The sequence below is a fragment of the Adiantum capillus-veneris genome, chromosome 21 (assembly GCF_014529385.1).
Source record: "Adiantum capillus-veneris isolate H3 chromosome 21, ASM1452938v2, whole genome shotgun sequence".
In the NCBI taxonomy this organism is placed as follows: Eukaryota; Viridiplantae; Streptophyta; class Polypodiopsida; order Polypodiales; family Pteridaceae; genus Adiantum; species Adiantum capillus-veneris.
In genome coordinates, this window is record NC_140951.1 from 75,676,937 (window position 1) to 75,700,346 (window position 23,410).

The following is a 23,410-nucleotide window of genomic DNA, read 5'->3' on the forward strand; positions in this document are numbered from 1 at the left end:
ATCATGTTTGTGATGACAACGTCTCTTGAATACCAATTAGAATTTGTCACTCTACTTTGGGAGAATGATATGGACTCAAGAGCATACATGCTTGCGGCATCTAAGTCTCCCAAGCCCCAAATGGATTAGTCATCTATCTTGGCATGATGTCGTAGAGTAAAATGGGATCCTCTACCAGCTAAGAAACATAGACTAATGACTAAGGCTTTATCTAGACTCTACCTCATAGTCGAGGACGACTATGATTTCAAGAGAGAGGTAGTGTCATAAAATATAATATCTAACTAACCCAAATGGTTTTCTCATATTAAACTGATCATTTAATGTGGGAGAATAAACAGGAACAAGAGTTAGAATATAGACATGTGCTTATGGATCTATCTCATCACGGGACCAAAAGTCAATGGGTCCAAATGGGAGATAGTATGTCAAAGAGAAATGCTAGCTAATGGAGCTTGAAAGACCTTAGGGTTAGCTTCATTAAAGACCTCTAAAGGTTAGTGTTAAAAGCCCTTAGACCTAGGACCTTAGGCAAGCTAGGACTGAGCTTGAGGTGGGAACCTGGCCCAAGCTTGAGGTGCTTGTCGTGCTTGCAGAATAAGGTGCTTGAGATGCTTGTCGTGCTTGCTAACTAAGGTACTTGAGATGCTTGTCATGCTTATGGGACAAGGTGTTTGACAAGATTGAAGTCAGACCAAGTCCTACAATGAGAGTGGCGATCCCTACAAGTAGGGGATGTGAGAGACTACCACTTGCACCCTCTCAAGGGTCATCCTTTCCACAACATGCAACAGGGACACATGTCAAGCTCCTCCTCATGTTGCCCTCATGGTGTGATTGAATCCTATTGGCTAGGCTTTAAAGGGGTCCAATGAGCATTTAGTTTATCAAGCCCTCTCTCTCAAAGGGGCAAGGAGGACACTTGTCCAAATGCTACCACGGTTGCTTGATATGTTTAATGCATGTGATTGGTTAGTCTAGAGATGGTCCAATCAGTTTCAAACTTGAGCTAGGAAGAGGGATCGATCCAAGCAAGAAGGGGGTAGCTTGACCATATACCCTCTCTCTCTCTCTCTCTCTCTCTCTCTCTCTCTCTCTCTCTCTCTCTCTCTCTCTCTCTCTCTCTCTCTTTCACACACACACACACACACACACACACACACATACTCATGGTGAGTTGTGCAAGAACTCCATCTCCTTCTCCAAGCTTGAAAAGTTGAGAGCCTACACCAACAACTCTTGGCTATGGAATGCAAATCCAACCAAGAGCCATGTTTCAATGCTATGCTAACCATCTTATTCATCTCCATTACTATGCTACTATGCTACGTTAAGATCTATGAATAATGGTATGAGAGGACACTACTTCATTCTCGTAAGCTACTTCTTCTTTCTCTTCCCTACCCTCATTCCCTGCTAGCCTCTCCACCTTCAAAGGTGTTTGAGGTCTTGGAGCTGAGGCCGGGGACAAGTTAATGCTTTCATTTAGCTAAGCTACATGCATAATTGTGGTGCATGAATCTCTCTATCTTCATTGCACCATCAAGGTCTCAAGGAACACAAAGCTTGTATTGTACCAAGTCTCTCTTTATGGGAGAAGCTATAATACAAAAGCCTTTTGGAGGGGGGACCTACTCCACATAAATCCGGTCCTCAATTGCTGTCAAGTTCTCTAATTCTCTCTCTTGCAAATTATTGTTCATGCCAAGTTAATTAAGTATAATGGTTATGTTGCTACGCTAATAAAGTTCTCTCTCTATTTTCTCAAAGTATTCTCATAGAAATGCTCACTACAATTCTTTGAATTTTGCTATTCTCAATGTTCATAGTCCAATTCCATTACATGAAATGCCTTTTGTATCTCATTCAAAACTCTCTTTGCCCCTCAAGGATAAATCTAGCCGTTCCTTCGACTCTAGACTCTATAAAGCACTAAATCCAAGTCTAGTTGCTTCATTGCTAAGGTGTAAACGAAATGGATAAAAAAATCTTTGGAAAAGAAGGCTCTAAATACGATTAGATCACTCACCACCTAAGGATCATTCCCCGACAATGGTGCCAATGTTAGCGGGTTGCCACGACAGATGTCTGTAGCATAGCTACTTGACACTAACATAATGTGTCAATACTTAGAGAAGTAATTCGGATGGGGCACATAGACTGTTTGAGGGTGCCAACCTAAAGAAGTGAACCCAACAAGCAAATATATCAATCCAACAAGCTAATCATCAATTTTTGTTATGAAAATTTGTCTATGTCTTATCTTGCCACTCTATGTCATCACACCATTCTGTTGACTAAACGCACTCGGATCGTTCACGAAACTTAAAGGGGTGCTATATTAGGTCTAAGAGCACAAATCTACAAAAAGTCTACTAGTGGTCATCTAACAAGGTACCAAAATCATGATACTTCATGATTTAGATCATGAAAATTGCAACATAACATTATAGATAGGTCGTCCTAAGGTCTAATAACACTCTCCTATACTCAAAATGTCAAATAATAGTAATTTAAGCACTCCAATATGTAGATATGTTAGACAAGGGGAACTAGAACCTTGGATTCCACCTCCCAACCACCCACTATAAGCATGGTTCCTAGACCTTTTCCCTAGTTGGACTCCTATTCCACACTGCCTAGCCCGACCTTGCCCTTGTCTAGTCCGGCCTTGCTGTTGTCCTGACATTACTCCCCCCTTAAAGAAGAGTTTTCATTCTCGAAAACAAAAGTGGGGAACTTCTTCTTAAGAACACTAATGTTTTCCCAAGTGGCGCCTTCCTCAGGTCGATCTATCCACTTGATTAAGGCTTGTTGACGTACATGATGACGCGTACAGAAATCATGATAGTCGAGAATGTGTTCAGGTTCATGCGGTAAGGTAGGAGGTTCAAGGAAATCAACCAAAATTTGCTGGTCAATGACATTGTCATCCCCATGTAACCACTTACGTAAACGACTTACATGATATACCGGATGAATACGAGAATGTGTAGGTAGCAACAAGCACGATCACCTACTCGCTTGAGTATTTTGAAAGGCCCACAATATCGTGGAGATAATTTAGGTGTTGGCCCAGTTTTCAGACTTTCTGAATGTTCTGGCACACGTAAACATACTTCCTTCCCTTCCTCGAAGGTAACTTGCCGACGTTTCTCATCAGCGTACTTCTTATACCGATCCCTCTTGTCGAACGTTCTGACGAGCGAGTTTCAACATATCCATGTGGTCTTGGAGAAAATTCTTAACCTGTTAGAGCTTTTCGGTTGCCAACCCCACCATAACAGGTGACCTAGGTTGAAACCATACATGAGCATGAAAGGACTAAATCCAGTTGTGACATGCTTAGCACTATTGTATGCAAACTCGAGAATAGGTAAATATTCTTCCCAGTCTGATTGTTTCTTGCTAACGTATGCTCTTAGCATATCCTCTAGCACTTGGTTAACTTGTTCAGTCTGACCATCTGTTTCTGAATGATCGGTTGTACTGAGGTTTAGTTGTGTACCCAATCGTTGGAGAGGGGGGAATCGGGAACACACCCATCACACACAATATTTGCCTCTCTATAGCCCAAGGATCCCACAACACCCCTAACCTCTCAAAACACACCTTCATATTGGCTAATTTGCACGAACAACTCCACCTTAGCATACAATGCAACTACCTCACTCCTTGCACAAGAACACCCACAACACAAGTGCACCCACACTGCTTAACTCACCCATTCCAACTCACAAAACACCCCTAATCTGCACTCTTGATAGCACCCTTCAAACTGCAGGCAAACCCTCTGCAAATAATGGTTAACACACCAAGAGTGAGAGAGAAGGAGGGGATTGGGGAGAAGCAATACAAGAGATTGGGCAAACGGTTGGTATTATTGCATAGAGGGTAATACAATTGATGTATGCAGCTTCAATGGAAAGCTTGGCATCACACAAGCTTCAAGCTTTCACTTACTCACCCATGCAAAAAAGCCACTAAATTTTCACATTCACAACCTTTTATAGGGGTACCTCTAAGAGGCCCAAAAAAAGAAAAAAGGGTGAGTTTCTCTTGCCGTGGCCTTCACTTAGAGCTTCTTTTAGTATTTTATTGCATTGTTAACACTTGGCCTTTTTTGCTTTGGAAACATGTAGAAGGTGTGCACACTTGCCCTTTGCACCTTCCACCTTGGCCGGCCGGATCTCCCCCCTTTTGGTCTTGCATCTGGCTTTGTCCACTTGGCCCTCAACTTGGCCGGGATTTAGCTTTGCTTTATACCACTTGGATGCCTCCGGATTCTCTCTCTCACTCTCTATTGTGGGGCTCATCCCTTACCTGAGGGGGGAAGGCAATAGCGATATCGCTATTGCCCTCTCCCTTTTCCTCTCAAAAATTTGGTGCCCAAAGGGCCGCGGGACCCTCCTCTAGCAAGGGCCTGCCACATCATCATCGGGTTCACACCCCCGCGGGCGCAGGGCACCGCCCAACCTCGACGGCTACGCCGCTCAAAACTGCCGCATCATCGCCACAGCAGCGCCCAATGCGCGGATGCCATAGCTGCGCCCAAGAGAGCTCCCCTCTCTCTCCTTTCTTGTGTGCTAATGGGAGGCCACGCCTCAGCATATAATCCACGCACTCCGGGCTCCTTTCCTCGCATGTGGGGTTTGTCCCCCGCCATGTGGCGGCCCCAGGAGGCCTTAGCCTCTTAAGACTTCACAAGAACAAAAAAAACCCATTATATTTTTTTTTAACCCAAAAACTTTGCAACCTGCCTTGGCCTGGCTCCCATTCTGTGCTCCCACCTTCTGTTGCCGAGCCGCAAAGCCTGAGTGAAGCCCCACTTTTTCGGCTCCTACTACCCTATCTGTATCTGCACTTTGACCCCTCGGCATCCTCGAACCAAGGTCTTCAAAAATGGAAAAAATCATCTGCGACCAACCTTGGACAAAGGCACCCCAGCTCCCAACTGCTGTAACTCCTTGCTCCGGACTGCGTTTGGCGTGCAGTCACTCCGTGCTAGCTCCATATGGTGTACACTCTGCTCTAGAACCTCGTAGAGGCTCAGAAGATTCCAGATGGCACGTACTCCAATGCGATCAAGTGGGCTCAGACCCCGCCCGCGGAAAAACTTCAAATGACCGTATCTTGCAAACCGTGGCTCCGATCCACAATCCGAAAAGATGGGTAGGCTCCATGAATTGAGATCTACACATCCATACCTCAAGCTCCACTTGGACCACCCTTCTCCAGCTGCCTTGTCCGGCAAAAAATTGCAAACCACCAAAACTTTAACCTTCAATAACTTGGGCTCCGTAGCTCGGTTTGATGAGTTGTCTGGACCTGCTCCTTCAGCACTCCATGCTCTTCATTTCTGGACCCCAAGGCTGCACTTTGCATCTCTTTCACCTGCTACCCCAATTAGCCCCTTGTGTAGTCTTCCTTGGCCTATAAGCCGCATCATGCATACACTTCCGCTGCTACCCGCTATCCCATGAACTTCCTAGCTGCTCCAGTCCTTTGCCATGCTTCTGCTTGCCTGCACACACTTGTCCATGCCATCTTCTAGCGTCGACATGCTTTGGCTGCACCATCATTGCCCACCCCCCTGTTGAGCATTTATGTTGAACCACATAAAAGCTTTATTACACTATAAACTGCAAAACCTTGCACACACTATGAGAAAACGCAAACCATATGTACAATGTTTTATTGCCCTCTATCACCTAAACCTTCAAGTGGGTTGCCCCACCCCCTGCATAAGAATCTGATGCACCGCTGGCACTAACTCCCTTTCAAAGTAGAGCTTGAGACGAAGACCATTTACCCAATGTTTAAGAAATCGACCATCCAATCTGGCTAGTGCATATGTACCATTTGGAAAAACCTGATGAACCACTTTTTCTTGAACTTCTTCTGAAAGGTGAAGCCAAGATAACTCTTGTACTTCATCACTAGATCGCCCTTCTCAATCTGCTTAGCTGGCAAATGTTGGTTGAACTTTGCTACCCTCCTTTCGCGTTGCTTCACATAAAAATCTGCCGCTGCTTCATGATCCATCTTCAAAGTTTCGAGACTTGTAATTCTATCCTGCAAAATATCTTGGTGAGTTTTATCAATGCGCCATAGACCTTTGAGAACCCCTAGCTGCACATGCACAGGCAGGACCGCTTCCTTGCCATATACCAACTCGTATGGAGTGAAGTTGGTTGCCACCTTATAAGAAGTCCTGTAAGCCCACAAACACTTATCAAGGTTAGACTCCCACTCTTCAACCTGCTGGTATATATACTTTGTAAGCATCTTGACTATCTGCCCATTCGCACTCCACCAAACCATTGCACTGTGGGTGGTATGGAGATGAAAATCGGTGTTGAATCCCCAACTTATCCACCTGAACACGCACCAACTTACTTCTGAATCCCTGTCCTCGATCTGATATAAGCACCCAAGGTACTCCAAAACGACAACATATGCAATCAAATACAAACTGAGCAACATTATGCGCATTTACCTCTTTGACTGCTTTAGCCTCGACCCATCGTGTAAGGTAGTCTATTGCCACTACCACATATTTCTTACCACTCGTTGACTTGGGCAATGGACCAATTGCATCCAAGCCCCACTTTTCAAAGGCATCATGTGCAATGATAGCCCCTTGTTGCTCGGGTACCAGTCGTCTTTCACCAATCACTTGGCATTGATGGCATATCTTGCACCAATAATGCGCATCTCGCACCACAGAAGGCCACCAGAATCCACTTCTTAAGATACGAAACAAAACTTGACTCTTACCCTGATGACCGCTTTCTTCATGGCATTGCTCCAACACCATGCCGATCTCTTCTTTGTAAAGAACACGACGTAGCACTCCATCACGACCGTATACCATAAGATCCTCGCCAATAAGAGTGAACCTCTTAGCCTTTTGAACAACTCTCCTTTTTTGTAGTTTGGAAAGCCCGTCGGAACATTGACCTGTATTCAAGAAATCATCAATATCCTTCAAAGTCTCTCTACCTGCATAAGTGGCTGGCCCCACATACAAACTCGACACTTGAGTTTGAACACGACTGCTAGCCAAACGATCTGCTTCCTAGTTTTGTTCTCTCCGCACATGTTTGAATTGTACTGCTTCAAAAAACTTCAACAGCTCCTTTATGGAAAAAAACCAATTATTGAGAGAATCCCTCTTTACCTGCCATTGGCCCAAAAGTTGTTTGATAACCAGTAGAGCATCACCCTTTATGACCAACCTTGAAATGCCAAAGTCAATACACTGCTTGAGCCCCAGGTGTAAGGTAAGATATTCTGCTTCATTGTTGGTATGCGAGGTCCAAGTCGTAAGCTTTGGAAAAAATGACTGTGCCGTGCGGATCCTCAATAACCACACTTCCACCTGCCTTCTGTGTTACTCGTCTATAAGCCCCATCAAACCACATCGTGAAAGCCCCTAGCAAGTCAGGTTCGTCCTTATCCTCCTCTTGCACCACCCTTGGATAAATTGGCAAATCAACCTCCTTGTTGACTAGAATATCTGCCAAATGAGACCGTTGAGTGTGATCCACGTTGAACTCAAATTAAAACTCTTGAAGCTCAATCACCCACTTCATGATTCGCTTCCCTGGTTTCAAGTGTAACACCACTTCAGGCAAAAGATTGTTAGCAGTTAGCACATAAAACTTCCGAACAACTAAATATACTTTGAACTTTCTGCAGGCGAAGACCAAAGCCATAACCCATTGTTCTGCCTCCGTATAGGTAGCTTCACGTGGACTAATGACCCTGCTTTCGAAATAAATGGGCTTATAGCTCTTGCCTACCTTTTGTAGCAATACTGCTCCAATAGCCACCGTTCCCACCATCATAGCAATATAAAAAACATCCTTATGATTAGGAGGACACACTGTAGGCAACTGACATAAAATACCTTTCACTTTATCAAAGGCCTCTTGAGCTTCCTGATCCCACTAAAACCCATGCACCTGTTGAGCCCTTTTCTGAAGAGGGTAGACATATTGAGACAGCATCCAAAAAAGCGGGATAAATACTTTAACTTATGCACGAAAGAAGCCAATTTTGTTGCACTAGTTGGAGGATCCATAAGAACCAATGCTTTCACCTTCTCTAGATCTACTTCAATCCCGTTCTGTGATACCACATGGCCTAGCAACTGAACCCTTGGTTGTGCTAGCTTGCACTTATTTGGATTCAACTGACCTCCTTCTTCATCTAGCCTTTGAAAACATAGCCTTAACTTGGACAAATGTTCTGCCCTAGAACTATAGCAACCAATATCATCCATAAACACTCTGATGAACTTACCCAAGTAAGGCCCGAACACCTTGTTCATCCAATCTTGAAAAGTCGCATACGCATTCACCAGTCCAAAAGGAATCCTGCGATATGCAAAGCAGCCCCATGGAGAAATGAAAGTAGTCTTCAACTGGTCTTCCAAAGCAATACCTATCTGAAAATACCCTGAAAATCCGTCCATAACAGAATAGCGCTCATGTCCGGCAACTTGGTTTAAAATCTCATCTTGAAAAGGCAAAGGGTAATGATTCCGCTTGGTTGCAGCATTCAAAGGCTTATAATCTACACATACCCGCCACTTTCCATTCTTCTTCGGGGTAATGACAACAGGAGAAACCCACTCAGACTCCTTTACTAGATAAATAATACCTTCCTCGAGCAACTTGTTGATCTCCTGCCATAGAGCTTCCTTTTGAATATTCCCCAACCTTCTGAGCTTCTGTGCTTTTGGCATGTATCCTTCTTTAAGAAGAATCTAATGCTCCACTCCTCTAGCTCCCCTCAGATCCTTATATTCCTTTGCACATAAATTAGGGTAGGATGCACATAGGTCCATGTAGCCTTCTTTCTCCTGCTTTGTTAAATCGGCACCTAGCATATCTTCCATCTCTTTAGCTTGCAAACTACAAACCGGAACTTGCATACCTCTCTTTGCAGTGGTAGAGTCTACTGTGACCCCGAACAAATCTGTATCCAGCTTTAATAAATCCTCATCACTCTCCTCCTCTTCGACACTGATAGACCCTTCATCATAAGTAGACTCTGTCTCGTACTCATAACTGGTACTGAAATCTCGATTCTCTCCACCGGTTCAGGGATGAAAATGACCTTCCCTGGTCTTTAGATCCAACACAATCTGTCCGCCATTCTCTCTATCTGGCAGGGTAAACACCCCGGTCCCCCAATCTTGCTTGGCTCCAATTGCTAACAGCCATGGCCTCCCCAATATAATTGGATAAGCATTCTCTCCTGCTTTCATGACAAAAAAATCAATTAAACATTCAATTCCCATAACCTTTACCTTCACATCCTGTGCCACTCCCAGACAACGAGCTTTGGCATGATTAGCCATCCTCATTCGCACATTGGACCTGACAATAGCTTTAATGCCTATTTCCCTCATAGCCGACTCCGTGATAACACAGACTTGGGCTCCACCATCAATGTATGCTTGAACCTGTTTCTTCTTCTCGATCAAAACATCCACCACCGGAAGCACATCGGTTGGACTTCCCACCTTCACAGCTAGATTCTGCACTGTATGTACCTCTCCTCCCACTCGAGGAAGCCTAGTGCTGACACTGGTTGACCATTGCCTTCTTAACTTAGGGTTCAAAGCAAGCAGCTGCTCAAAAGTGATTTTAGCTTCTGGTTTTGAACATCCCTTACCAAATCATACTCCAGATTGCCGCGTCTCAATTGAAAATCCTTTTGGGTGATCCTCCGTCTTCGCCTTCTTCTGCTTGGCTCTGGTTGCTCTCTTCCTTCATTTACCTTCTCTTTCCCCTTCTTGGCTCTAGTTTCACGCTTCGTCTCAGTCTCTCTTTCACCTCGTGCTCTTTTGTTGGCCATAACGTCAACCTCCTCCCTGTCAACACCAATAATGTTAACCTTGGGTATTTCATCGTTACCTGATGGAGCTGCCTGTGCTTGATTTTCAACCTCTTGTTGACCTCTTTGGCCATTAAACTATGCCTGACCACGACCTCGACCAAAAAGAGGATACATGCCGCCCCTTTCCCTTGGTGGATGAGGGCAATCTGGAGCATAGTGACCCTCCTCACCGCAATTGTAGCACCTGCCGGGCAATTGCCTAGCTATGCCCCTTCCTGTCCTTGCTTGACCTCTGTCCATAACACTTAAACGCAACTCTTGCATTTGTTCAGACAAATCTTGAACTGTACGTACCCACTGTTGAGGAACGGTTGCAGCCCCTTGATTGGGCTGATTCTCCACTTGAGCTTCTTCTCTTGGACTCGAAGTCGGATTGGGAACCATTGCCTCATATCCCAATGCACCTTGCTCGATCTTCTTCTTGATTTTACGGCTTTTAGACCGCGCAATAGCCACTGCCCCGTTGTAATTCTCCGGGCCCTCAAAATCCACCTTTTCCCGAACTTTGGGATGTGAACAAGACATAAACTTTTCCAATTTAAAGTACTCACCACCATTGACCAACTGCATGGCCACTGCAAAATCTCTCCAACATTCTTCAAAGCGGGCGAGAAAGATGTTGAATTCCTCATTCACGTCCTGCTTCAAATTCTTCAACCTTGCATCCAAGTCGATAGGAGACACCTCTTTTCGAAAGTCTTGCAGGATACGGGTCCGCAATGCCGGCCACATAATTCTTGGCTCTCCCTCCAATGCATAAAACCATGTCTTTGCTTTTCCCCGCATCTAGAACGGGATCGCTTGCATCTTGCTGGCTTCATCCGGCATATGCAGTGACAACATATACAACTCGAAATCGGCCATCCACTCTTCCGGATCTCCTTCTCCAGCATAAATTGGTCCATAACTATGTGCTGCCATCTCTCCTTGATGGAAATAACCGCCTTTGATCAACACCAACGAGCAATCAGTTGCTCCTCCGTGGGGGCACCAGAAGATGGAGAGGGGGAATCGGGAACACACCCAGCACACACAATATTTGCCTCTCTATAGCCCAGGGATCCCACAACACCCCTAACCTCTCAAAACACACCTTCAAATTGGCTAATTTGCACGAACAACTCCACCTTAGCATACAAAGCAACTACCTCACTCCTTGCACAAGAACACCCACAACACAAGTGCACCCACACTGCTTAACTCACCCGTTCCAACTCACAAAACACCCCTAATCTGCACTCTTGATAGCACCCTTCAAACTGCAGGCAAACCCTCTGCAAATAATGGTTAACACACCAAGAGTGAGAGAGAAGGAGGGGATTGGGGAGAAGCAATACAAGAGATTGGGCAAACGGTTGGTATTATTGCATAGAGGGTAATACAATTGACGTATGTAGCTTCAATGGAAAGCTTGGCATCACACAAGCTTCAAGCTTTCACTTACTCACCCAGGCAAAAAAGCCACTAAATTTTCACATTCACAACCTTTTATAGGGGTACCTCTAAGAGGCCCAAAAAAAGAAAAAAGGGTGAGTTTCTCTTGCCGTGGCCTTCACTTAGAGCTTCTTTTAGTATTTTATTGCATTGTTAACACTTGGCCTAGTTTGCTTTGGAAACATGTAGAAGGTGTGCACACTTGCCCTTTGCACCTTCCACCTTGGCCGGCCGGATCTCCCCCCTTTTGGTCTTGCATCTGGCTTTGTCCACTTGGCCCTCAACTTGGCCAGCTTTAGCTTTGCTTTATACCACTTGGATGGCTCCGGATTCTCTCTCTCACTCTCTGTTGTGGGGATCATCCCTTACCTGAGGGGGGAAGGCAATAGCGATATCGCTATTGCCCTCTCCCTTTTCCTCTCAAAAATTTGGTGCCCCAAGGGCCGCGGGACCCTCCTCTAGCAAGGGCCTGCCATGTCATCATCGGGTTCACACCCCCGCGGGCGATGGGCGCCACCCAGCCTCACCGGCTACGCCGCTCAAAACCGCCGCATCATCGCCACAACAGCGCCCAATGCGCGGATGCCATAGCTGCGCCCAAGAGAGCTCCCCTCTCTCTCCTTTCTTGTGTGCTAATGGGAGGCCACGCCTCAACATATAATCCACACACTCCAGGATCCTTTCCTCACATGTGGGGTTTGTCCCCCGCCACGTGGCGGCCCCAGGAGGCCTTAGCCTCTTAAGACTTCACAAGAACAAAAAAAACCCAATATATTTTTTCTTAACCCAAAAACTTTGCAACCTGCCTTGGCCTGGCTCCCATTCTGTGCTCCCACCTTCTGTTGCCGAGCCACAAAGCCTGAGTGAAGCCCCACTTTTCCGGCTCCTACTACCCTATCTGTCTCTTCACTTTGACCCCTCGGCATCCTCGAACCAAGGTCTTCAAAAATGGAAAAAATCATCTGCGACCAACCTTGGACAAAGGCACCCCAGCTCCCAACTGCTGTAAGTCCTTGCTCCGGACTCCGTTTGGCGTGCAGTCACTCCGTGCTAGCTCCATATGATGTACACTCTGCTCTAGAACCTCGTCGAGGCTTAGAAGATGCCAGATGGCATGTACTCCAATGCGGTCAAGTGGGCTCAGACCCGGCCCCTGGAAAAACTTCAAATGACCATATCTTGTAAACCGTGGCTCCGATCCACAATCCAAAAAGACGGGTAGGCTCCATGAATTGAGCTCTACACATCCATACCTCAAGCTCCACTTGGACCACCCTTCTCCAGCTGCCTTGTCCGGCAAAAAACTAAAAACCACCAAAATTTTAACCTTCAATAACTTGGGCTCCGTAGCTCGGTTTGATGAGCCGTCTGGACCTACTCCTTCACCACTCCAAGCTCTTCATTTCTGGACCCCAAGGCTGCACTTTGCATCTCTTTCACCTGCTACCCCAATTAGCCCCTTGTGTAGTCTTCCTTGGCCTATAAGCCGCATCGTGTATACACTTCCGCTGCTACCCGCTATCCCATGAACTTCCTAGCTTCTCCAGTCCTTTGCCATTCTTCTGCTTGCCTGCACACACTTGTCCATGCCATCTTCTAGCGTCGACATACTTTGGCTGCACCATCGTTTGAACACAACCCTCCAAAAATGACTGTTAAATTTGGGATCACGATCACTGGCAATGTTACTTGGCAAACCATATAACTTGTATAGATTGTGCACAAATAACGTGGCTAGTTCTGGAGTCTTAATCGTTGATTTGGTTGGAATAAACTTACATAGTTTAGTCAACCAGTCTACGACCACCCATACCGAGTGATGACCTCGTATAGTGGTTGGAAAACCTACAATAAAATTCATAGAGATAATTTCCTATTTACCATTGGGAATCTCCAAGGGATGTAAGAGTCCTCCTGCTTTCAGGTGCTCTGCTTTATTAACTTGACATTTTTGGCAATGCAAGACATAAGCTTCAACAAAGCCATGTAAACCTGGCCAGTAAAACTGTCTTCGTACGAGAGCATAAGTCTTTCTAATACCCGAGTGCCCTGCACTTGCACTATCATGACATTCATAAAGAATTTGGCACCGAATGTTTGTGTCCGTCGGCACACAAACTCTCCCCTTATGGATTAGGTACCCATTGTTGATGGTGAAATGCTTCCATCGCTGTAGTCCATCACTCGATAGAGGAGAACTATGTGTGGAGGTTAATGTTACACTGACCCTCATTGGAGTAAGAAGGATCCCTCATTTGTACATGGCCTCACACTTTGGAATATGCTTCATCATGCTCATATTTGCCCTTTAGAGAATCCAAATTTTCACTACGAAGTTTCGTGAACAAGAGAGAATTGATCTCCGGCATACGACTTAGAGCGTCAACCACCACATTGTATCGTCCTTTATGATACGGGAGCTTGGTGTCATATTCCTGAAGAATCTCGGCCCACCTGGATTTCTGACCCTTCAAATCCGTTTGTTGTGTAAACCATTTGATGCTTTCATGGTCAAACACAATCTCAAACTGAGCACCATACAAATAATACCGCCATGTTTTTAAGACAAACACTATTGCATAAAGTTTGCGCTCATAAGAAGAGTAGTTCTGTTGAGCTGCATCAAGCTTCTTGCTTTCAAATGCAATTGGTTGTCCGTCTTGTAACAGGACTGCTCCAATAGCACGGTTACCGGCATCCGTTTCCAAAAAGAATGGTTTCAAAGGATCTACAATAGCTAGTATGGGAGCTGTAGCTAATGCATCCTTGAGCGTATTGAAACTGTGCTGTTGAGCGGGTCCCCACTAAAAAACTTTGCCTTTGCCTTTCAGTTGGTCCGTCATGGGAACAACAATACTAGCATAGTTCTTAACGAACCTGCGATAAAAACATGCAAATCCTAAAAAAAATTGTAACTCCTCCAGATTTTTAGGAGAAGGCCACTGCCGGATTGTATCCACTTTGGATTAATCCATATATAGCCCATTAGCTGAAATAACATGCCCAAGATAGTGAATTTATTCTTTCAGAAATCACACTTAGATTCCTTGGCATATAATTTATTTGTTCATAACAATTCGAATACGTGTCTCAGATGTTGTAAGTGTTCTTCTTTAGAAGCACTGTAGACTAGAATGTCATCAGGAAAAACGATGACATATTTGCCCAAATACGACTTTAAGACACTATCCATAAGTGTCATGAATGTTGCAGGCGCATTGGTTAACCCAAAGGGCATAACCAAAAACTCATAGTGTCCAAACCTTGTTCGGAATGCAATTTTGGGTATATCAGCCAGGCAAATACGGACTTGGTGATAGCCTGACCGCAAGTTTATTTTCGTAAAAATACGAGCATGAGTGAGTTTGTCGAACAACTCATCCACGCGTGGCAATGAGTACTTGTTCTTAACAGTAACCGCATTTAAGCCACGGTAGTCTATGCACATGCGTATACTGCAGTCTTTTTTCTTCACTAATAGGATAGGAGAAGCCCATGGTGAAGAACTGTGTTGGATAAACCCTCTGCTAAGGTAGTCAGCAAACTGACTTTCCACCTCAGCAGCTTCAGAGTAACTCATACGGTAGGGCGGTTTACTGACAGGTTTACTGCGTGCAACCACATCGATGCTATGCTGCACCGATCGTGTTGGCAATAATCTTGGTGGCAAATCATTAGGAAAAAAATCATGAAATTTCTTTATTAAATTTTGTAACTCACTAGCGAATTTTGCTTGTTTGGAAGTAGCCATTGGTGGAAGAGATGAGAGAGAAGCATGCAACGTTGAGGAATGTTCAACAGATTCAATGTTAGAGAGAAAATGAGACAATGAGTAACACAATAAAACTTGATCTATTTCATTATCAAAAACAAGCTGCATAAGCTCAGCTGTACATATCAATGGTGAAGAAGGTACATCCTTCTCTCCTAACAACAACACATGTGCGCCATGGGATTCGAACATCAAGCTGTTGTGCTCATAGCTACACTTCAGTGATGGTCCTAAGCTATGCAACCATTCTCTGCCAAGGACCACGTCTGCCCTCTCCATGCTCATAACCTGAAAATCCAAGGATATGGAGTAGCCTTGTACTTCCAATGGAACAGCTCGGACTTAAGTATCCCAGATTTTGGTATCATGTCCATTCATCATTGCTACCTTGTAGCGGTGGGTACTCGGAGTTTGAGGCAATTTGAGTTTTTTCACCAATCCGTAATTGATAAATTGTGAGTAGCACCGTCATCTACCAAGATGCGCACCTTGTGCCCTTGCAGAGATCCGTGCATACGTACTAACTCATGTGGTCCGAAGGTCTGTTGCCACATGGACGCTGTGAGACAACATTCATTCACCACCTCGGTGTGTTGGTTACTTCCACTGTAGAGAATCGCGAGCAAGACTCAAGAGGCAGCAGTTGCACCATGTGCACTGCTTTCTCCTTGCCATGAGCAGCAGATTTTCCCTTGGGACAATCCTTTTTGCCATGGCCTCTTCCTAAACATTGAAAACATAATTTCTCTTTCTTAGCTTTATCAAAGTCCTCACGATAGAGAGGACCTTTGGACCCCTTGGGTTTTTAGATGCTTCTGAATTGGCTACTATGAAATTTCCTTTTATTGTGCCCAGATTGTGTGCGTGTATTACCATGTGTATTAGTAGGCACGTGATTATGATGTGATTTCTTTTCATCTGGATCATCGTGAATATGTGCTTTCACTATGGCTTCCTCAAGTGTTTTCGGGTCTTGGGTCTTGACGTGCTTCTTAAGCTCTGGTGTCAGACCACGTATAAACCCCCGTACTTGCTGAAAGTTATCTAGGCCTTCCAACTTGAGGATAACATCCCGATAGTGAGATATATATTCAAGTAATGATGGGTATTGGCACATGGAACACGTGTCCCAAGCCGTCCAATTCCGATCTGCCTCATTTGTAGGAAAAATTCTTTGCGATTCATAGCTTCAAAAGCTGCCCAGCTCTGTGGTATGATATTCTTCTCCTTGAGAGACATCCACCATTTGTAGGCCTTGCCTTCCAGAGTTAAGCTCGTTTGCAGTGCTTTGACTGCATCCGGGGTATGCCGTAAGGCGTGAATTCCATCCCACTTGCTGAGAAAGATATTCACTACATCCTTATTACGATTGCGGTCCTCTCCCTTAAAAGTCGGTGGTTTGGTGTTTTTCAACAACTCATCCACCTCTTTTGCAGTGAGAGTGTGCAAAGTATCAGCAGATGGACCTTGTCCCTGATTAAGGGCCTTGGCCCTGTGTAGCAACGTGCTCATGCATGTGCGTGTCAGCAGGACCCTTGGACTACTGTTGCATTAATTGGATCACTAACATGGATAATTTAGTGACATTTTCATTTAAAGATTTAAAATTTCCTTCCATGACTGATATGCATGTCTGAAGTGCACGAAATTCTTGAATATCAAGCAGTTCATATGTGTTGTCACCTGCCGTAGCGTCGCGGGCACTCTCCGTGAGAGCGTTCGGTCACGAGCCATCATGGGCAGGATCATACGTATTTTGGTCGAAATCAAAAGTCATATTGATATCTGAATCCATGGCGACACTGTGCAGTGAAAGGAATAGTAAAAAAAAAAACCTGATGTTGAGAGCACCACAAAGGTTAATTAGCCTTGCTAATCACGTCGAAATCGATATTGTCCAAGTCGAAATCGATCAGAAATGTCAGCCATGTAGGGAAATCCTTAACCCATTGTAGCCGAATCGAGTATGGATGGAATTGCTTTCAACCGCAATCAATTTTGAGAAATAATGTTTCTATGAGTCCCCTTGAGACGCTTTATTACTTTTTTGATTTTCTGCAGATAGTACGCAAAAAATTTGTGTGTGTGTGTGTACTCGCCGGCCCGGCCTTCGATCCCCTCGGATCTATGCTTACAAACTCCGGAGGTCGGAGCTCTTTGCTTGATGCGGGGTGTGTATCACCCCTAGTACCACTTTAAAGTCCTAAGGCCTTTGGCCTTAGGCGTTCTAAGTGTGAATTCAGAGCTCCAGAAACGCCATAGCCGGAGCAGTAGCGCGTGAGAGCCCTGTGAGGGAGATGGTGGTTGATACGCCGCAAAGCAGGCTTCGGCCCTGAGTCGTGAATTGCTCAGCAGCCCGACGCGATGCCGTAGAGCCCCTGCACGCTCAATTTGAGCTACCTTCACCCGACGGCTCTCCTTGCCAAGGGCGCTTGCCCACGCAGTCCCGTCCTCGTCGTCCTCTTCACCGAGGATGAGCTCCACGGTGCTCTTGACACGGACATGCAAAGCATGCAAAGCTTTTTGTGGCTCTAAAACACCACGCCTGTCCTTTCCAAAAAATAGGAACCTTGCTCTTGATACCAATGTTAGACAAGGGGAACTAGAACCTTGGAGTCCACCTCCCAACTACCCACTATATAGCATGGCTCCTAGCCCTTTGCCCTAGTTGGACTCCCGTTCCACACTGCCTAGCCCGGCCTTGCCCTTGTCTAGTCCGGCCTTGCCGTTGTCCTGACAAGATAAGACTCACAGACACATAGTCGCGAACCACAACAGAACTAGAAATGCTTATACTTAATTAAAAGAGCAAGAGACAAGGATCACAATGCACTTTTTAGAATCAAATTTGGATCACCAGATCATACAAAAAATGTATTACAAGTTGCAGCCGAGTAGCTGCTTACAATCATACATATAAAAGCTCTTTCAAGTTAAAAGATAATGTTATAATGTATGTTCGAACTAAAGCTACTGAGCTTTATACCTAGGGCTTTTTCAAATGACCAACGGTCTCTCACATGGATTTGGGCTCATGACAAAATATTACAACTCATATTGTATAGCTTTCGGATCAAAATTACATGGACTTAATTAAAAGGCTTTGCGAAAAAATAAGATATATAAAATTGAGGCTTGGACAAGGTGTGGTTGGTTAAGAGGGCGTCCGTCAACTGCATCCACCAAACAATGAGGTAACCCTCACTGCAGTGGCCTCCGACCCTTCAACTTCGGACCCTGCTACCACAGTAGTTGAACACACGTGGAACCATAGTTCTTTCGTATGGAAAAACACACAATGACCATGAGAATGCTATCGATGCAATGACAAACAATGTGCTTGTCGTCCTCTTACGAATTATTAGCTGCCGTGCATGGAATGTTGGAGCCGACGTGAACGTTAAGGGCGGCTTCAGAAACGTTCGTGGACCTCCAATCCAGAGTGGCCACTTCATTGGACATTCAAGAAAGGGCTTCACACAATACTCAGACGTCTATTAGCTGGCAGTTGACTCTGCTGACAATCGTAGGCAATCCTCGGGCGACCCTCCCCCCCTCGCCCATCCCATTGAACCTGCGGACATCTCCATAAAGTTGACAAGCGCGAGTTCACTCGACCAACCAAGTGAAGCCACGACTTTTTGTCTGCAGCTTGTTTGTGGGGCTCACAATGTCCGGGGACGTTTGTGAATCCACCCTAAGACTTATTTTTGGTTGCATGTGCAAACCCTTTCAACCCAAGCTGCTAGTGTTTAGTGTGTAGCCAGCCCTCAGTCTTCTTGCAAGTTGCAAGATACAGCCCCACGGTTTGAAAAGTTAAAATGTATTATATGTTTGTCGAGGCCGCCCAACACGAGCACGAGCTTGACAAGGAGACTACGGATTCATGGAATGACCCATAGTCTCATACGCACGGGCGCCATCGCCTCTGATAGCAATAGCAGAGAGCCATGATTTTGAAGTGCTTCCATGCCGTACTTCTGGCCTTTGAGCTCAATGCCTTGATGTATACTCTGCTGCCGCATTTGATTAGCGGTGCGGGCTCCATAGCTGGCCTCCCCTCAAGCGTGCCCCTCGGCACCTCCTTCACTACTGCTCACACCTTCTGGATGCAATCGCAGAATGAAAGATTTCAGCTCGATCTGCGCTCTTGGGTTGATGCTGGTGTCGAACAGTGCATGGGCGGGGTGCGCTTCACCTTCAAGACCCCAAATGCCCTCATGTGGACCTTCAACTCACTCCCCGAGCCCTTGATCGGTTCCCATTGCACTCTTTCTCTGCGTAGTGATGGTGTCCTCGCCCTGTCCCTCACCGCAGCTGCTTCATCTTCCCCAGTTGTTGCCTGGCAAACCCCAACTGCCGGTCTGCAAGTGCAAAACCTCACTCTCCAAGATGATGGCAACCTTGTTCTTGTTGATGATGCTGGCGGAGTTGTGTGGGAAAGCTTTGGGTATTTCCACCATCTCTTCTTGATTCCCTCCAATATGAGGTTCGTGCAGAATATCACGCTCTATGACAGAGTTCCCTTGTATTCAGATTTCAGCACACCGGGCTGTTATGCGCTAAGAATGGGCTCACAGGGGCGTCTAGAGATGTTCACAAGGTCGAATATGTATGTGTATCACAGCATTGGCATTAACACAACAGACAGCGGTGATGGTGAAGTTGCAGATTACATAGTGATTCACCAGGATATAGAGTTCTACAGCAGTCAGGGGATCTTCTTGGGCTCTGTAGCTCACAATATCCTGAATGATGATCCATTACCAAACGGGACAGATTTAGTAGGCTCTGCTCTGTTCAAGGATGGCAATCTCATGATTAATCGACCAAGTCCTGAAAATCCGAACCACCATCTTTGGTACTTCAACTCTTCAATAAGCAATTACTGCAATTTTCCCCTTGTTTGTGGAGAGTATGGTCTCTGCAATCCGGAAACCAGAGAATGTAGTTGTCCTCCTGGATTCCAGATCACATCCAGTAAGCCCGCTTGCACGGCACAAGATGAACCCACCAGGAAATGTAGTTGTCCACAGGAATACCAGATGCCAAACTTCAACTCTACTTGTGTCCCAATCGACCCTTCCTTGAGCTTGCGTGCCATCAATGTCTCCTTCCATGCCCAACCTTCTGCTTTTTCAGTGGCCTCTCAAGATGAGTGCCGGAATCTTTGTGAGAAGAATGCATCTTGTAATGCTGCCCTATTTGACTCCAACAGCTTGTCGTGTGCCCTCTTCCCCATGCTCTACACTGTTGGTCTACCTTCTCAAGGCATATCAACAGGTCAGGTCATGTTTCTCAAAATCACATCTACTAGCTCCAACAGAAGCTCTAGATCTTCCACTGCCATCATTGCAAGTACTACCATTGTGGGTGCTGCTCTAATAATGATCATAGCTTTCCTGGTTGTATGGAGGTGGTGGTGGCAGCCTCACCATATCCGCATGAAAGCCCAAGAGCGCTTCTTGCAGGAGATATCAAAGCTGCCTCCACGATTCTCATATAAGGAGCTTCAAGCCGCCACTAACGACTTCTCCAAAAGGCTCGGTACAGGAGGATTTGGTTCCGTCTATGAAGGGGTTTTGAACACACCCAATGGTGTTGTGAAGGTTGCAGTTAAGAGGCTGGATCAAGTTGGAGTTTTGACAGAGCACAACATGGATCATCAATTCAAAGCAGAGGTTGCTACCATAGGCAGCGTGTCACATGTCAATCTGGTTTCTCTGAAAGGATTCTGCATGGAGAAGAATGCACGCTTGCTAGTATTTGAGTTCATGCCAAGAGGGTCTCTGGATCGGTGGCTCTACGAGCCACAAGCCGACGAAAGCGGCTCTAGTGCTTCTGACAAGAAAGATCTAGTTCCTCTTACAGATTCATCACATGAGATCCTGAATTGGGAGACAAGGTGTCGTATTGCGTTGGATACTGCCAAGGGTTTGGAATACCTGCATCATCAATCAGCAGAGAGCATTGTGCATTGTGATGTGAAGCCAGGAAATATACTGCTGGATGAGGATTTCCATGCCAAGGTTGGAGATTTTGGTTTGGCCAAGCTGATGGGAAACGACAGCCAAAGCTTCGCCATGACAACGCTGAAAGGCACACGGGGGTATCTCGCACCAGAGTGGCTACAGCATGCCTCTATCACAGCAAAGTCTGATGTATATAGTTATGGGGTAGTGCTGCTGGAGCTCTTGACAGGGCGAAGGTCTCTAGATCCAGAGCATGGACATCTACCCACATGGGTTGTGAAGACAATTTCTGCTGGCAACAACACTACATCCGCATCTACTGCAAATGGGGCCACATCGTTGGATTTTGAAACCATGAATGCCTCCCTCATACAGGATGCTATAATGGATCATCGCTTACCCTGTGACAGTGTTCCTAAGGATAGCTTTCAGCAGGTGCTCATGTTGGCGCTTGCGTGTGTGCAAGCAGATCCTGGTGACCGACCAAGCATGGCTTCTGTTGTACAGATGTTGGAAGATATTTTGGAGGTTTCATACTCACCGCCATCCTTGAAGCTTGGCCACTTAAGGCAGCATTCCTATGCAGCAACTCTTTCTGGCTCAGATACTACTTCCTGCTCAATCTCAGGTGCTGCATTTTCTGGTTTGGGCCGTGGTGCTTGTGATGGTCGCTAGTGCAATCCCAGTATATATATCCGATAGCGGCAGATTGAATGTGTTATGTCATGCCTATCCTGTTGGCCTGCCTTGTAAATTTTCAGGCCAATAAGTTCTTGTACTACATAGTTAGGTTTAAGAGGCATGGTTCTTGTCATGTGAGTAACTCAAACAGAGGATCTCTTTATGGTTTAAACATATTAGGATATTGGCACTAACATAGGTAAAAAGTTACGGGTCCTTGCTTAGGAATATTAATTCGAATGCTGACAGTGATGGTGCTCTAAAGGTCTAAAGGGGGAGTCCAATTCTCCAAAGAAGAATTGTTGGTGTGCTTTCATGTCTAGTTTTCAATGCAATCTTCATCCCATCTATACTACATATTAAGGAGACCGGTTTTCCAGTGCCACGTGTCGCAATTTCCTTTATCCGGCTACAATGAGGACAGTGTGCACGAGGGGGGGAGAGAAAGAGAGAGGCGGCCTTCGGCCGCCGGCCACACTAGTAATGTCTAAAGCTGCCACATCAAAAATCTCTTTTTGAACCAAAAGATTCATCATGAAAGAGCTTGTTGTTTTGTTTTCTTGAGGAGGGTAGCAAGGGTCAAGTTGTGCAAACACCCCCGACTCCTCAGGCAGGCGCTTTTGTGCCTGTGTTAGTATTGTCTTTCACAACACATCCTCAAGTCTCTTGGCTTGCTCCTCTACCACACTCCTTTGCCTCATTCTATCCTTTACATACTTGTCTGCTTCGCGGAGCTATTTGAACAATGAGCTGTAGAGGCTGTGAATATAGTGGATGCTACCTACATGCCCACAATGAATGGCTAACATAGCCAGCAGTCCATAGCCTTGCTCTTGCGGACTGATTGTCATTAACTCGGGCAAGATTGAGAAATAGAACTGGAAGGGCCTCCAAAGGACAGGAATGTTTCCATCGGTCCGACTCTTGCATGAGAGGGTGCTCAGGCGGTACATAGTGCAGGGTAGTCATCATTACGCAACCAAAGAGGTGGTGACATGTTGTGGTAGCTTTGGCTCATCGTAGATTTGGTGCTGCAGCCCCAGCGCCAGGAAACGTTGCTTCAGCCGTCTTTTGGATCTTTGAGCCCACAAGTGGCCATTTGGCATGATCGAAGCCTCGCAAGAAAGCGTTGCTTTTTATTGGCAATGTCGTTAAGGTAGGGTCTAAGGGGAGGAAATTTGTCCCCATGGTCATAGGGGTTTTGGCCAATGAAAAATTGTCGTGTGAGGGTGTTTTTTTTGTGTGGCTTGCATGCAAAGAATTAACTAATTCTAGGGTCAACGAGGTAGAATTTGGGTGTGTGAAGTATAATCGACTAGCAACGGTGACTTCTCACATTCTGCAGCTCTTCTCCTCTGTCAGACCGTCTTGTCACCAAGCTCCTCAGTCTTGCATATAATTTTTTTTATTGTGCCTCTATGGGTTTCCTCGTCTACTTTAGCCGACCTTGTTATTATTACTTGTGCTTCTGTTGTTCTGAAGGTCTTTTAAGTCTAGTGAGGTGAACAAGAAAAGTCCAAAGGACACTTATGTACTGAGTAAAGATACGAGTGGAGAGGCTTCTACATCAGATCTCTTCTTGGAAAAGCAAAAGCTATTGACACCAATTTTGATGTCACAAGTGCCACACTTGTTC

The 23,410-nt window shown here is 45.6% G+C and overlaps 1 protein-coding gene and 1 pseudogene across 1 annotated transcript; both read left to right on the forward strand.

Moving 5' to 3' along the window:
- The first annotated feature begins 11,306 nt into the window (after nt 1-11,306).
- LOC147431168 (uncharacterized) lies at nt 11,307-12,010 on the forward strand (annotated as a pseudogene).
- Nucleotides 12,011-18,956: 6,946 nt separating this feature from the next.
- LOC147431169 (G-type lectin S-receptor-like serine/threonine-protein kinase SD2-5) lies at nt 18,957-22,110 on the forward strand. The gene has a single exon (XM_086493818.1). It carries the CDS (start codon nt 19,072-19,074, stop codon nt 21,766-21,768), a length of 2,697 nt encoding a protein of 898 aa, XP_086349944.1. The 5' UTR covers nt 18,957-19,071; the 3' UTR covers nt 21,769-22,110.
- Nucleotides 22,111-23,410: the final 1,300 nt, after the last annotated feature.

What these genes read in the sequence shown, in the direction of transcription:
- LOC147431169 (XM_086493818.1), top strand. Translation starts at nt 19,072, where the DNA reads ATGATTTTGAAGTGCTTCCATGCCGTACTTCTGGCCTTTGAGCTCAAT.